We start from the raw sequence: 15609 nt of genomic DNA, 5'->3' as shown, positions 1-15609 counted from the left end.
TCCCCACGGAGAGCGGGTGACGCCCGGCGCCCACGAGGACCCCGGCCACGCGCGCGGGCTTCCCGCCAGCCCCGGACCCCAGATCGCGCCCTCGGGCGTCCTCCTCGCGACCCCCGGCCTCCCGGAAGCCCCACAGCCCCCGACTCCGGCGCACGTCAGGCGCCCGCACCCACCGCCAGCGCGCCGGGGCGGGACTCGCTAAATGCACGACTTCGAAGGGAGGCGACTGTACTGCGGCGCACAGAACACCGCCGGGACTGCCCAACCTGCCGTCTCACTCACATCTTTCTCCCACGCAAGAACTACAAACTGAGGGAACCTCGCAGCCGGCCGCACTCCCGTCACCTCGGCAACGGAAGCCCTTCCGGTTCCCCTCAGCGCGGGAAACGGCCTCAAACATGGCGTCGGCGGTGGGCGGGGCGGAGCGTCCCGCGGCGCAGGCGCAGTTCCCTCAGGCTCGCCGAGGCGGGACCGCGAGTCCTGTGGGCCTCGAGCCCTCGCTGGTACCCGGCCCCGCGTCCCGGGTTCCCTACGCCCTCCCCCGCGCCTTCCCGCCTGGCTGTTCATACAACATTCTGCAGCCCATGAAATTAAAATTGTTATGCCTCCTAATACAGCAGCCACGTTACAGTCAATGCATAAAGGGGTAATTGCAACTTATTTTTTTAATTGCAACTATTATTTTTTAATTTATTTCACAGAGTTAGGTAGTGAGAGAGACAGAGAGAATGGTCTTCCTTCCGTTGGTTCACCCCACAAATGGCTGCTACGGCCGGCGCTGCGCCGATCCGAAACCAAGAGCCAGGTGCTTCCTCCTGGGCTCCCATGTGGGTGCAGGGGCCCAGGAACTTGGGCCATCCTCCACTGCCCTCCCGGGCCACAGCAGAGAGCTGGCCTGGAAGAGGAGCGACCGGGACTAGAACCAGCGCCCATATGGGATGCCAACGCTGCAAGGTGGAGGATTGACCAAGTGAGCCACGGCACTAGCTCCCAAATTGCAACTATTATTTAAAGCATTATTATTTTAAAAACATATTTTGTGAAGTTACAGCTGCTATAGATGGTGATTCCTATGATGGGTCTGGGCAAAATAAGTTGAAATCTTCTAGAAAGATTTCCCGTTCTAGATGCCATTTAAGTGAGCTTTGGCCTGACCTGAGTCACTCTATTTTGCCTCTGATCTCTGATCACTCTGTTTGTCCTCTTTTTCTAATCAATTGCACAACTACTATGTACTCAAAAATTAGCCTTGTAAAAATGTTATTCATAAGGATTGTTTACATTAAGTACTAGGAAAATGGGTTCAGTGCCCCCTCAGAGATAAGCGTAACCTTGCTTGTTCTGGCTTCTGTAACGAATGCTTGGCTTTGGATTAACTCCCAACAGGATGTGGTTTTTGCCTTTATAAGCTTACCCTGAGCTCTGTAGGGGCTGCATGATTTGGAGAGCACATGCCCCCACCCCTCCCTCCTCCCTCCCTCCCCCCATCCCCTACTCCCCATCCAGTGCAGCCACCAGCTTTGATGACTTTGCTGACTCTCAGAAGTAGACTCCATAATTCAGCCACGAGACTTTGGCAGAATGTAACACCGTTAAAATCATTCCTGACTGATGGGAGGAAGTCAGAATATCAATATTAACAGGTATTTGGAAAAATGCTGACTTCAGCCCTCACACATAACTTTGAGGAACTGAATACTTTATTGAAGGAAGTAACAGCAGAAGTGGTAGATGGGCCAGCACTGTGGCATAGTGGGCAAACCTCTGCCTACAGTGCCGGCATCCCATATGGGCGCTGGTTCAAGTCCCAGCTGCTCCTCTTCCAATCCAGCTCTCTGCTATGGCCTGGGAAGGCAGTAGAAAATGGCTCTGCACCTGCATGGGAGACCTGGAAGAAGCTCCTGGTTCCTGGCTTCGGATTGGCCCAGGTCCAGTCATTTGGGGAGTGAACTAGCAGAGAGAAGACCTCTTTCTCTATCTCTCCCTCTCTCTGTAACTCTACCTCTCAAATAAATAAATAAAATCTTTAAAGAAGAAACTTGGAATTAAAATGGGAACCTGAAGATATGGCTGAATTGCTGCAATTCTATTGGATGAGAAGTTGCTTCTTACGGATGAACCACGAGAATGATGTCCTGACGTAGAATTACTCCTGCTGAAGATGCTGTGAACATTGCTAGAATGATTACACATGATTTAGACTATTACAGAAACTTAGTTGATAAAGCAATGGCAGAACTTGGGAAGACTGAGTCCAGTTCTAAGAGAAGTTCTGCACTGGGCGAAATGCTGTCAAGCAGCACTGGATGCTACAGGGAAATCTTATTGATGTCTTAAGAAGCTGCCACACCCACTCCAATCTTCAACAAGCACCACCTCGACCAATCAGAAGTCAACAACAAGGAGGCAGGACCCTCCACCAGCAAAACCTCATGACTGGCTGAAGGCTCAGATGAATCCTTTAGAGGTTTTGTTTTTTTTTTTATTTGTTTCATTGCCATAAAGTATTTTTATTTTTTAAGATTTATTTGTTTGAACCATAGAGTTAGAGAGACAGAGACAGAGAGAGATTTTCCATCTGCTAGTTCACTCCCCCAAATGGCCTCAGCAGCTGGGGCTGTGCTAGGCTGAAGTCAATAGCCAGGAGCTTCTTCCATGTTTCCCAAGTGGATGCAGGGGACCATGGACTTGCGCTATCTTCCGCTGCTTTCCCAGGTGCATTAGTAGGAGCTGGATCAAACGTGGAGCAGCTGGGACTTGAACTGGGGCCCATATGGGATGCTGGCATTGTAGGCCATGGTTTAATGAGCTGTGAAACAGTGCCCACCCCACAATAAAGTATTTTTTAAGTATGGTATAAACGTTGCTTTTTTTTTAGACATAATGCTATTTTACATACTTAAAAAACGATAGTGTAAATATAACTTTCATAGGCACTGGGAAAACAAAATTTCATGAGACTTGTTTTGTTGTGATAATCACTATTGTGATGGTCTGGAACTAAAATGCCTCCAATCTTAACAGATTGATAATTCAGAGAAGTCATTGAATATCAGTGCTCTTTCTTACTTTCCATATGACCATTCTTAGGGAGGTGGCTGTTCAAATCACCTTTCTGTTTTCACTTGTGGTCTTAAGATCATGGATGTAGCTCTAGGCATCCATTCTTATAAACTGTACTCAAGACAGGAATAAAGGGTGGCATCGTGGTCCAGTCCCAGCTACTCTACTTCCAATCCAGCTTCCTCCTAATGTATCCTGGGAGGCAGAAGTGGTGTACGTGCTTGGGCCCCTGCCAGCCGTTTGGGAGACCTGATGGAGTTTTGGGCTCGTGGCTTCAGCAAGAGCTGTTGTGGACATTTGGGGAGTGAACCAACAGATGGAAGATCTACTTCTCTCTATCTTTCTCTATCTTTATCTATTTATTGCTCTGCTTTTCAAGGAGATGAAAATAAATATTTTTAGAAAGGAAGAAAGGCATGATTGAAATGCGAGCATTGCTTTCAAGAAGGAGGAAAATGATGTATGTTCCGATTTTCCTCATGGGAATTGACAAAGATTCTCTTCTTGATCAAACACTAGCCAGACTCCTCCATGCCAACAGAAATGAAAAAAGAGCAGGCGTAGCCATCTTAATATCGGACAAAATAAACTTTAATACAAAAACTGTTAAGAGAGACAAATAGGGGCACTATATAATGATTAAGGGTTCAATTCAACAGGAAGATTTAACTATTATAAATGTATATGCACCTAATTACAGGGCACCGGTCTATTTAAAAGATATGTTAAGGGACTTAAAGGGAGATTTAGATTCCAATACAATAGTACTGGGGGACTTCAATACTCCATTCTCAGAAATAGACAGATCATCCGGACAGAGTTCAACAAGGAAACAGCAGATTTAATCGACACTATTGCCCAAATGGATCTAACAGATATATACAGAACTTTCAATCCTACATCTAAAGACTTCACATTCTTCTCAGCAGTGCATGGAACCTTCTCTAGGATTGATCACATACTGGGCCATAAAGCAAGTCTCAGCAAATTTAAAAGAATTAGAATCATACCATGCAGCTTCTCAGACCACAGCGGAATGAAGCTAGAAATTAGCAACTCAGGAAACCCCAGAAAGTATGCAAACACATGGAGACTGAACGACATGCTCCTGAATGAACAATGGGTCATTCAAGAAATCAAAAGAGAAATCAAAAACTTTCCGGAAGTAAATGAGGATAACAACACAACATATCAAAACTTATGTAATACAGCAAAAGCAGTATTGAGAGGCAAGTTTATAGCAATAGGTGCCTATATCAAGAAATTGGAAAGGTACCAAATAAATGAGCTTTCAGCGCATCTCAAGGACCTAGAAAAACTGCAGCAAACCAGACCCAAATCTAGTAGGAGAAGAGAAATAATTAAAATCAGAGAAGAAATCAACATTATTGAATCCAAAAAAAAAAAAATTACAAAAAATCAGCCAAACGAGGAGCTGGTTTTTTGAAAAAATAAACAAAATTGACACCCCATTGGCCCAACTAACTAAAAAAAGAAAAGACCCAAATCAATAAAATCAGAGATAAAAAGGAAACGTAACAACAGACACCACAGAAATAAAAAGAATCATCAGAAATTACTACAAGGACTTGTATGCCAGCAAACAGGAAAATCTATCAGAAATGGATAGATTCCTGGACACATGCAACTTACCTAAGTTGAACCAGGAAGACATAAAAAACCTAAATAGACCCATAACTGAAACAGAAATTGAAACAGTAATAAAGGCCCTCCCAACAAAGAAAAGCCCAGGACCAGATGGATTCACTGCTGAATTCTACCAGACATTTAAAGAAGAACTAATCCCATTTCTTCTCAAACTATTCAGAACAATCGAAAAAGAGGGAGTCCTCCCAAATTCTTTCTATGAAGCCAGCCTCACCTTAATTCCTAAGCCAGAGAAAGATGCAGCACTGAAAGAAAATTATAGACCAATATCCCTGATGAACATAGACGCAAAAATCCTCAATAAAATTCTCGCCAATAGAATACAACAACAACATCAGAAAAATCATCCACCCAGACCAAGTGGGATTTATCCCTGGTATGCAGGGATGGTTCAATGTGCACAAGACAATCAATGTGATACACCACATTAACAGACTGCAGAAGAAAAACCATATGATTATCACAATAGATGCAGAGAAGGCATTCGATAAAATTCAACACCCTTTCATGATGAAAACTCTAAGCAAATTGGGTATAGAAGGAACATTCCTCAATACAATCAAAGCAATTTATGAAAAACCCACAGCCAACATCCTATTGAATGGGGAAAAGTTGGAAGCATTTCCACTGAGATCTGGTACCAGACAGGGATGCCCACTCTCACCACTGCTATTTATTCTGGAAGTTTTAGTCAGAGCCATCAGACAAGAAAAAGAAATTAAAGGAATACAAATTGGGAAGGAAGAACTCAAACTATCCCTCTTTGCAGATGATATGATTCTTTACTTAGAGGATCCAAAGAACCCTACTAAGAGACTATTGGAACTCATAGAAGAGTTTGGCAAAGTAGCAGGGTATAAAATCAATGCACAAAAATCAACAACCTTTGTATACACAGGCAGTGCCACGGCTGAGAAAGAACTTCTAAGATCAATCCCATTCACAATAGCTACAAAAACAATCAAATACCTTGGAATAAACTTAACCAAGGACGTTAAAGATCTCTAAGATGAGAATTACAAAATCTTAAAGAAAGAAATAGAAGAGGATACCAAAAAATGGAAAAAACTTCCATGCTCATGGATTGGAAGAATCAATATCATCAAAATGTCCATTCTCCCAAAAGCAATTTATAGATTCAATGCAATTCCAATCAGGATACCAAAGACATTCTTCTCAGATCTAGAAAAAATGATGCTGAAATTCATATGGAGGCAAAAGAGACCTCGAATAGCTAAAGCAATCTTGTACAACAAAAACAAAGCCGGAGGCATCACAATACCAGATTTCAGGACATACTACAGGGCAGTTGTAATCAAAACAGCATGGTACTGGTACAGAAACAGATGGATAGACCAATGGAATAGAATAGAAACACCAGAAATCAACCCAAACATCTACAGCCAACTCATATTTGATCAAGGATCTAAAACCAATTCCTGGAGCAAGGACAGTCTATTCAATAAATGGTGCTTCTGGCCTCAGAATCAGCCCTAAAGGCACTCGGATCTGGCTGAAAAGCCCATGAGAGTATTTCAGGCATGGAAAGCCAAGGCACTCTGGCAAAAAGATCTCTGTGAGTGAGATCCCAGTGGAAAGAACAGGTCTTCAAAGAGGGAGGTGCCTTTCTCTGAAGGGAGGAGAGAACCTCCACTTTGACTATGACCTTGTCTAAACAAGATAAGAGTCGGAGAACTCAAGGGGCTTCCATAGCCTTGGAAACTCATGACTGGTGCATAGGGAGATTATTGATGCCATAAACAGGAGTGTCAATTTGTAAAGTCAACAACAGGAGTCACTGTGCACTTACTCCTCATGTAGGATCTCTGTCCTTAATGTGCTGTACACTGAGGCTTAATGCTATAACAAGTACTCAAACAGTATATTTCACTTTGTGTTTCTATGGGGGTGCAAACGATTGAAATCTTTACTTAATGTACACTAAACTGATCTTCTGTAAAAAAAAAAAAAAAGAAAGAAAGAAATTATCAATTCCCAACTTGACTCTCACTGGGATTAAACATGACAATAGGTCTGATCTGATTTCATCATCATTTAAAAAAAAATCATCTATTATTTTTCACTTTATGTTTCTGTGTGGGAACAAACTGTTGAAATCCTTACTTAAGGTATACTAAGCTGATCTTCTGTATATTAAGATAATCGAAAATGAATCTTGATGTGAATGGAAGGGGAGAGGGAGTGGGAAAGGGGAGGGTTCTGGGTGGGAGGGACGGTATGGGGGGGAAACCCATTGTAACCCATGAGTCGTACTTTGGAAATTTATATTCATTAAATAAAAGATTAAAAAAAATAAAAATAAATGGTGCTGGGAACACTGGATTTCCATGTGCAGAAGCATGAAGCAAGACCCCTACCTTACACCTTACACAAAAATCCACTCAACGTGGATTAAAGACCTCAATCTACAACCTGACACCATCAAGTTATTAGAGAACATTGGAGAAACCCTTCAAGATATTGGCACAGGCAAAGAGTTTCTGGAAAAGACCCGGGAGGCACAGGCAGTCAAAGCCAAAATCAAATATTGGGATTGCATCAAATTGAGAAGTTTCTGTACTGCAAAAGAAACAGTCAGGAAAGTGAGAGACAACCGACAGAATGGGAAAATATATTTGCAAACTATGCAACTGATAAAGTGTTAATAACCAGAATCTACAAAGAGATCAAGAAACTCCACAAAAACAAAACAAACAACCCACTTAAGAGATGGGCCAAGGACCTCAATAGACATTTTTCAAAAGAGGAAATCCAAATGGCCAACAGACACATGAAAAAATGTTCAAGATCACTAGCAATCAGGGATATGCAAATCAAAACCACAATGAGGTTTCACCTCACCCCAGTTAGAATGGCTCACATACAGAAATCTACCAACAACAGATGCTGGCGAGGATGTGGGGAAAAAGGGACACTAACCCACTGTTGGTGGGAATGCAAACTGGTCAAGCCACTATGGAAGTCAGTCTGGAGATTCCTCAGAAACCTGAATATAACCCTACCGTTCGACCCAGCCATCCCACTCCTTGGAATATACCCAAAGGAATTTAAATTGGCAAACAAAAAAGCGGTCTGCACCCTAATGTTTACTGCAGCACAATTCACAATAGCCAAGACCTGGAACCAACCTAAATGCCCATCAACGGTAGACTGGATAAAGAAATTATGGGACATGTACTCTTTAGAATACTATACAGCAGTCAAAAACAATGAAACCCGGTCATTTGCAACAAAATGGAGGAATCTGGAACACATCATGCTGAGTGAAATAAGCCAGTCCCAAAGGGACAAATACCATATGTTCTCCCTGATCGGTGACAACTGACTGAACACCAAAAAGGAAACCTGTTGAAGTGAAATGGACACTATGAGAAACAGTGACTTGATCAGCATAGCCCTGACTGTTAATGAACAACTTAATACATTATCCCTCTTAGTATATTTTTTGTCTGTTCTACTTAATATGACTGGTTTAATTCTGTAATTAATACACAGTTATTCTTAAGTGTTGAAATTTAACTGAAATGTGATCCCTGTTAACCATAATGGTAGGAATAAGAGAGGGAAGAGATGTACAATTTGGGACATGCTGAAGCTGACTTGCCCCAAATGGTAGAGTTAGAAACATAACAGGGGATTCCAATTCAATCCCATCAAGGTGGCATGTACCAATGCCATCTCACTAGTCCAAGTGATCAATTTCAGTTCACAATTGATAATAATGAAAGGACTAAGAGTCAAAGGGATCACATAAACAAGTCTAGTACCTGCTAATACTAACCGATAGAATAAATAAAGGGGAGAGTGATCCAACATGGGAAGTGAGATACACAGCAGACTCATAGAATGGCAGATGTCCTAAACAGCACTCTGGCCTCAGAATCAGCCCTAAAGCCATTTGGATCCGACTGAAAAGCCCATGAGAATATTTCAGGCATGGAAAGCCAAGACACTCTGGTAAAAAAAAAAAAAAAAAAAAAAAACAACTAAATGAAAGATCTCTGTGAGTGAGATCCCAGTGGAAAGAACAGGTCTTCAAAGAAGGAGGTACCTTTCTCTGAAGGGAGGAGAGAACCTCCACTTTGACTATGACCTTGTCTAAACAAGATAAGAGTCGGAGAACTCAAAAGGTTTCCATAGCCTTGGAAACTCATGACTGGAGCATAGAGAGATTACTGATGCCATAAACAGGAGTGTCAATTTGTAAAGTCAACAACAGGAGTCACTGTGCACTTACTCCTCATGTAGGATCTCTGTCCTTAATGCACTGTACATTCAGATTTAATGCTATAACTAGTACTCAAACAGTATATTTCACTTTGTGATTCTATGTGGGTGCAAACTGTTGAAATCTTTACTTAATGTATACTAAACTGATCTTCTGTATATATAGAAAATTGAAAATGAATCTTGATATGAATGGAAGGGGAGAGAGAGCGGGAAAGGGGAGGGTTGCGGGTGGGAGGGAAGTCATCGAGGGGCAAGGGGGATTCCAATGTAGTCCATAAGCTGTACTTTGGAAATCTATATTCATTAAATAAAAGTTTAAAAAAAAATGCAATCATCAGAAATGACAGATCCTCTTTCAGTCTTTTTAGTGGGACAGAATTTTCATTTTGCTAATTGTCAACTAACAGACATGGCCGTTAACCAGCATTTATATAAACCAGCCCTCTGTAATTTTTCTGTCCCTGATTGCTCAAGCCCCACCGTTCCCCCTTTCAGGTCTCTCATTCTCCCTTTAAAATCTACCCTCTGTCCTCTACAAATAAAAATTGAGTTCAGCTTCCACTAGGCCAGCTTATTATTGCAATAACACGTTGCTGATTAAAAGCTGTCCTGAACACTTTCACGGGTACATGGCTTGGTTCACCTTTGGCAGGACTGACTAAATTGTTTAGAATTACATAACTAGTAAGCATTTGGGCCGCGGTTTGAATCCAGGAGCCAAAGTCCATGCTGTACTGAGCACCTCAGATAAGCAAAAAGTGAAAGGAGAAAAGACAGTGTCAAGTGAAGTTCGTGAGCCAGGAAAGCCCCTGAGGCTTCACAATTCATAATTTAACAAAATCCTGTGCCAACATTTTCTATTTGAATCGACACCATGCACCAGTGCTCTTTAAGAAAAATAAAATAACTGCTCAAACCAGGTAAAGTGCATTAAAGGTGTGAAGGTTATTCCACAACAGATGTGATACGATTCTTTCTCCACACAGCTGCCAGGCTGGTCTCAGTACGCCGATGTCCACCACTAAGCAGTGTCAGGAACTCCCATCTTTACTCTTTGATTTTATTTTGATTTGCTTAGAACCCAGACAAGGTCCCAGGGATGGGGCCCCTCACAAACACACCACTAGAATTAAGATCCAAAATACAAAATCATTCACGTAGAGCTTAAGCGTGGGTTTAAATTCTCATGATTTTCAAGAACAAATTTTCAAAAAATATCTTCTAGTGAAATCTGTCAGTCACTTCCCCTATGATTCCTCCCCTATTCCCATGCTTATAAAGATCTTTACATACAGTAAAAATACAATTTTTATGGTTTCATTTGTAAATCAGCTTTCTTCTCTCACTTTACAAATTACTTGGTGTATGTTGTAATTTTTTTTCTGATCACCACTTCCTTTCTCTAGACCAATTTTAGAAAATTTATTTCTTTCCTCCACTAACTGTTAATGCCACCTATATCATATACTGAATTTTCATTAATGCCTAATATTTTTAGACTGCATTTTATGGAGCATGCTTCCCCCATTGAACGACTGTCCTAAAGTAAACACAGATCAGAGTGAAGATCCTACTTCACGTCCCTCCTAGAGTTTGTGATTTGAAATATCAGGAGGCTCCCAGGCCCAGAGTTCCCTGAACAGCCTGTTCTATCTTTGATGGCTATGAGCAAATTTAATCCATCCCACTTTCTTCTTCTAATAACTGCATACCCAGCTACAGAAGAAAGTAATTAATGGTGTGGAAAAAAGCCAGCCACGAACAGAGCAAACATTCACTGAGAGAAGGAAGCAATAATGTTCTTAATTACCCTGAATAGAAAAAAATCCATAAGGATACACGTTGTATAAGTTCATACGTGTAACATTTGAAACAACAAAATGGTAGAAAGGCTGAGCACATGCAAAGCCGTCAGAGGCGGGAACTGGGTCGGGGCTCCGGGAGAGTGCTTTAGTTCTACCAGAGCCACAGGGGCTCCTGGTGCGGGTGCCAAGGTCCGATCTGGACTGCAGTGGTGGAAACGCAAAACTGCACGGGATGAAACTGCGCTAGACCAAACACTCCTAAGACTAGGGAGCTCCGAATAGGATGGAGGATTATTTTGTTGTCAAATGGCTCACTGTGGTATTGTACTGCAGTTTTAAAAAAAAAATTGTGAACACAAAATGGAACTGGATAAAGCCTAAGAAATCCCTGGATTGTATTGTACAACTACATGTGAAGCTAAACTATCTTAATAACACTAACAGCCAGAAAGAAGAGCAAGGGCCTTTCCCAGTTTAAATTCTGCCAAGCCACTGATCAGAAACCTGCATTAAAATAGCAGCATTCGTAGAATCTGTCAGAAGCACCTTCCTCAGAACCTTCTTCAAGAATGGACACATCCTATATCTGCCCAGACCACAACAGTGGCCACGGTGGCACACGAACATTGCCCATCTAGAATGTGGCTATTGCAACGACATTTTTCATTGCATGAATGCCGCTCATTGAAGCTGACATTGAAACGGACACGTGTGCCTAGTGGCAACCAATGCGATGACACAGAAATTAAATTGACCTTCAAGTCACTTATCCCTTTGTTGGAAGCAGGGAGGACAATGCATTTCCCACCGCTGAGCCATTTATAAACCCCCGAGGATGTATCCATTTCTTCATTTTGAATGGGGATATAAAGGTGCACTCGCACACACTGAGTGTATAAAACAGGGCTGCGAGGCCCCCTCACACCTGTGCACCGCAGGACCCAGCCAGGTAAGGCGATGGCGCTCCAGGCGCGCGCAGACAGCACACTGCACGCTGCTTCCCTAAACGCGTCCCACTGCAAGAGGAAAACCTGGCCAAGCACTCTCAGGAGCTTAGCTTCCATGCGCTCAGGGAGGGACCCGACAGAAGCTGATCCCCTGTAATTTTCCTCCGAGTTTATTGCGTAACCCTACTCTCAAACATTCCCTTTCCCCCTGCAGGTTTCGCAAGGTCCACCGAGGTCGCTCCTGTTGTCCATCTCCTCGCGATGAGGAGGTATAAAAAAATCAAGCTTTTCTGAGGCTGGGCCTGCGCTGGCGCACTCGCTAAGCTCACTGCATTCAAGACTCCCGGCGCGCACCCAGCGGGCTCCAGACCTGCCTGGACTCCCGGACAACCTGCGTAGCACAGGCTCTGCTCCTGGGTTGTTCTCCACGCAGTGGTCCAGCGGTGACAGCCCAGCGATGCCGAGTGACCGCCGCGTGGCGCTGGTGACCGGCGCCAACAAGGGCGTCGGCTTCGCCATCACACGCGCCCTGTGCCGGCTCTTCTCAGGGGACGTGCTTCTCACGGCGCAGGACGAGGCGCAGGGCCAGGCCGCCGTGCAGCAGCTGCAGGCCGAGGGCCTGAGCCCGCGCTTCCACCAGCTGGACATCACGGACCTGCAGAGCATCCGCGCCCTGCGCGACTTCCTGCGCCGGGCGTACGGGGGCCTCAACGTGCTGGTCAACAACGCGGCCATCGCCTTCAAAAGTGAGGGCGGGGGCGCGCGGGGTGGGATGGCCCAGAACCTCCAGCCAGTGTGGGCCGCGCCTGTCGGAGGAGCCTGGGGTGGGCACTGGGCCTTTCAGGAGGCTGAATGGGGTGGGGGAGGCACAGAGTCCAGCCACAGAGACCTTTGTGTCCTTTGTGTTTCCTTGGCTGCAAGATTTTCTTTTTTCTTTTTTTTTTTTTTTTTTTTTTTTTTTTACAGGCAGAGTGGAGAGTAAGAGAGAGAGACAGAGAGAAAGATCTTCCTTTGCCCTTGGTTCACCCTCCAAGGGCCACCGCAGCCGGCGCACTGCGACCAGCGCACCGCGCTGATCCAAAGCCAGGAGCCAGGTGCTTCTCCTGGTCTCCTATGGGGTGCAGGGCCCAAGGACCTGGGCCATCCTCCACAGCACTCCCGGACCACAGCAGAGAGCTGGCCTGGAAGAGAGGCAACCAGGACAGAATCCGGCGCCCCGACCAGGACTAGAACCTGGGGTGCCAGCGCCGCAAGGCGGAGGATTAGCCTAGTGAGCCGTGGCGCCGGCCCTTGAAGATTTTCTTCACAGTTTCTAGGGGATTGGCGTCAGGGTGTGGGGCAGATTTTAAGCTGCTTCTGGAATAAGTAAATTGGAACTGGTTAAATCCAGAGCCCAGGCCAGCAGGCTTTGCCCAGCCTCTCCCAGTGCTGCCGTCTCATACAGAGGCCGAGGTCAAAGCAGGGATAGACGCTGGCGCGATGCTGTGACTGCACCCAGACACAACTCAGAAGTCACCCATGTCTCACGCCGTTCTACTAAATGGAGTGGTCCCCTGTGCTTGCAGTTAATTGACAGTGTTCTCTCTGCCCTAAAAGTGGAGGATACCACGCCCTTTCATATTCAAGCGGAAGTGACTATGAAGACAAACTTTGATGGTACCCGAGATGTCTGCACAGAGCTGCTGCCTCTCATGAGGCCCGGAGGTGAGCCTCCTGGGGACCCCACGCTGTGCCTTCAGGAGGGAGCTGGCCCTGCTGCCCGGGCTCTCAGCTCCATCCCTGCTGCCTGTCCTGCTCCAGCTGCACCAGCCTGCTGCCGCCCCTGCCAGGGGCTGTCCTGGGTCAGGACGTCGTCCCCGCTCCTGCACTGCCCCTGCGGTCTCTGCTCTTGGCAGACCTGGCGCCTTCTGACCCTGTAGTCCCTGGGAGACTCTTTATTTCCCCCATGCCCACTCATGTTGGAGGCCCTAAGGTGGACCCCTGTGCCCTCTCAGGCTAACAGAGGCTTCCTACAGCCATCCATCATCCCCCTAAACTCTGTCACCTGCCTAGGGTACTCCTGGAGTTCCTCCTTCCTCTCCTCCTCCTGATGCCCCTCCCCAGCTAACACATTTCCAGAGAACAGTCATCATCCTCCTGCGTCACCCTGGCCACCCACCAGGTCCTGGAGGTCACCCTGCACAGAGACCTCACAGTCACTACAGGTCCCAAGGTTGTGCCACTCACTCTCTCCCCGCCCATTGCTCCCAGCTGCAGAGCTGGCCTTCCCGTGGGCTTCTGCACAGCTGCAACCCCCCTAAGAGACGTCTCTTCTTGGGTCCTTTCCTTTCTTGGCTTCCTACACAGGCTCTGATGGCCACCCCTCTCAGAAGTCCTCCAGGAGCAAAGTACAGATCTCACCACGGTTCACAGGGATTCCATAATCTGACCCTGCCTAACTCCATGCTCATATTCCCTGCTATTCAGTGCACTCATTGTTCTTGATGTGCGCACGATCCTATTTCTTTGTTGTGAAGTGCTGCACTAATCCCAAGTAATGAGACAGGAGGTGAACTGTCACTCAGCACATCACACCAAGAAAGAATGGCAGCCACTTCTCAAAGGGTGGAAATGAGTGGTTTACAGTGAGGACGTGCACGTATAGTTTACTCTCAACTCCTATCTTGTTTTCCTGTCCTGTCCTCTTGAAAGGTTCTACTTCATCCAAGACTCTGGTTCTCTTTCCAATTCACCTGCTTCCTCTACTGATTGAATTCTTGAAGGTACAAATAGTTTCTTACGCACCGACTGCACCATCCATGCCTGCTGCTCTTAGAATGCACACTGGCCTTTGTTTCTCAAGAAGAAGTTTTCTGGTCTCAAATCCCAGCGCCTTTGGGCTCCAGCCGTCCTGTGCAAGCCTCTCCTGATAGTGATTTCTGGTGTATTTTAGGCAGAGTGGTGAACGTGTCCAGCATGACATGTCTCAGAGCCCTTAAATCCTGCAGCCCGGAGCTGCAGCAGAAGTTTCGCAGTGAGACCATCACGGAGGAGGAGCTGGTGGGGCTCATGAAGAAGTTCGTGGAAGACACGAAGAAGGGGGTGCACCAGACAGAAGGCTGGCCTGACACTGCCTATGGAGTGACCAAGATGGGCGTCACTGTCTTGTCCAGAATCCAGGCCAGGCACCTGAGTGAGCACAGGGGAGGGGACAAGATCCTCGTGAATGCTTGCTGCCCAGGGTGGGTGAGAACTGACATGGGGGGACCCAACGCCACCAAGAGCCCAGAAGAAGGAGCAGAGACCCCCGTGTACTTGGCCCTTTTGCCTCCAGATGCCGAGGGCCCTCATGGGCAGTTTGTCATGGACAAAAAAGTTGAACAGTGGTGAGCTCACCCCCAGCTCCACCCATGGCTCCTGTTTTCTAGCCTGTCCTGCTTAATATAAAGGATGTCTCACAGTCAACAGATTTTCCAACCAGGAGTGAGAAGAAAGGCAAACATCTCTATCAACTAACCTCTACTAATGTACCTGAGTTGGCTATTCCTGACTACTAATTCCATGAAGTCCTTTCCAATTTCCTGTATGATACAGGAAGAGAAAAATCGTAATTGCTGAAAAGATCCTTTCCAATTTCGTATGTGATACAGGAGAGAAAAATTGTAATTGCTGAAAAGAAACAATGAAAATCGATAGTTAAATAAATGGTTCTTTCAAAGAACACATGTAGATTGTTTATACGTTGAAACAGATCTTTCCCAAAGTAAAACCTTCAAAACATTGGGTCAGTAGAAGGATGGTAGAACTCAGGAGTCAGCTAACACAGAGAGAGTCCAGTAGTCAATGTCCTGGGATCTGTAGGTCACACACTCCGTCCCAGTTACTCAGATGGGCCA

General features: G+C 45.5%; 2 protein-coding genes across 12 annotated transcripts in view; one reads left to right on the top strand and one right to left on the bottom strand.

The window, feature by feature from the left end:
• The window catches only part of SETD4 (SET domain containing 4), a 94034-nt gene that overhangs the window by 30889 nt on the left and 47536 nt on the right, over positions 1-15609 (bottom strand). For 2 of the 11 annotated variants that reach the window (XM_089331466.1, XM_089331467.1), the window contains exon 1: positions 283-429. The exons of 4 other annotated variants lie outside the window; for them this stretch is intronic. In XM_089331466.1, the coding sequence (XP_089187592.1) occupies positions 283-400 (118 nt within the window). In that variant the 5' untranslated portion in view covers positions 401-429. Of the gene's footprint in view, positions 1-173; positions 468-15609 lie in introns of those variants that run through there. 5 more of the 11 variants (XM_089331470.1, XM_089331476.1, XM_089331475.1 and 2 more) reach the window with 4 other exon arrangements.
• Positions 12071-15428, top strand: CBR1 (carbonyl reductase 1). The gene is given in 3 exon segments (NM_001082749.1): positions 12071-12480; positions 13331-13438; positions 14667-15428. Coding segments are annotated over 3 exon segments (834 nt in total). The 5' UTR covers positions 12071-12191; the 3' UTR covers positions 15104-15428.

Source organism: Oryctolagus cuniculus, chromosome 4, assembly GCF_051225735.1.
Source record: "Oryctolagus cuniculus isolate XC-2025 breed Fujian yellow rabbit chromosome 4, ASM5122573v1, whole genome shotgun sequence".
Lineage (NCBI taxonomy): Eukaryota > Metazoa > Chordata > Mammalia > Lagomorpha > Leporidae > Oryctolagus > Oryctolagus cuniculus.
The sequence above is the reverse complement of the archived record's forward strand: the minus strand, read 5'-3'. Positions and strand labels throughout refer to the sequence as shown.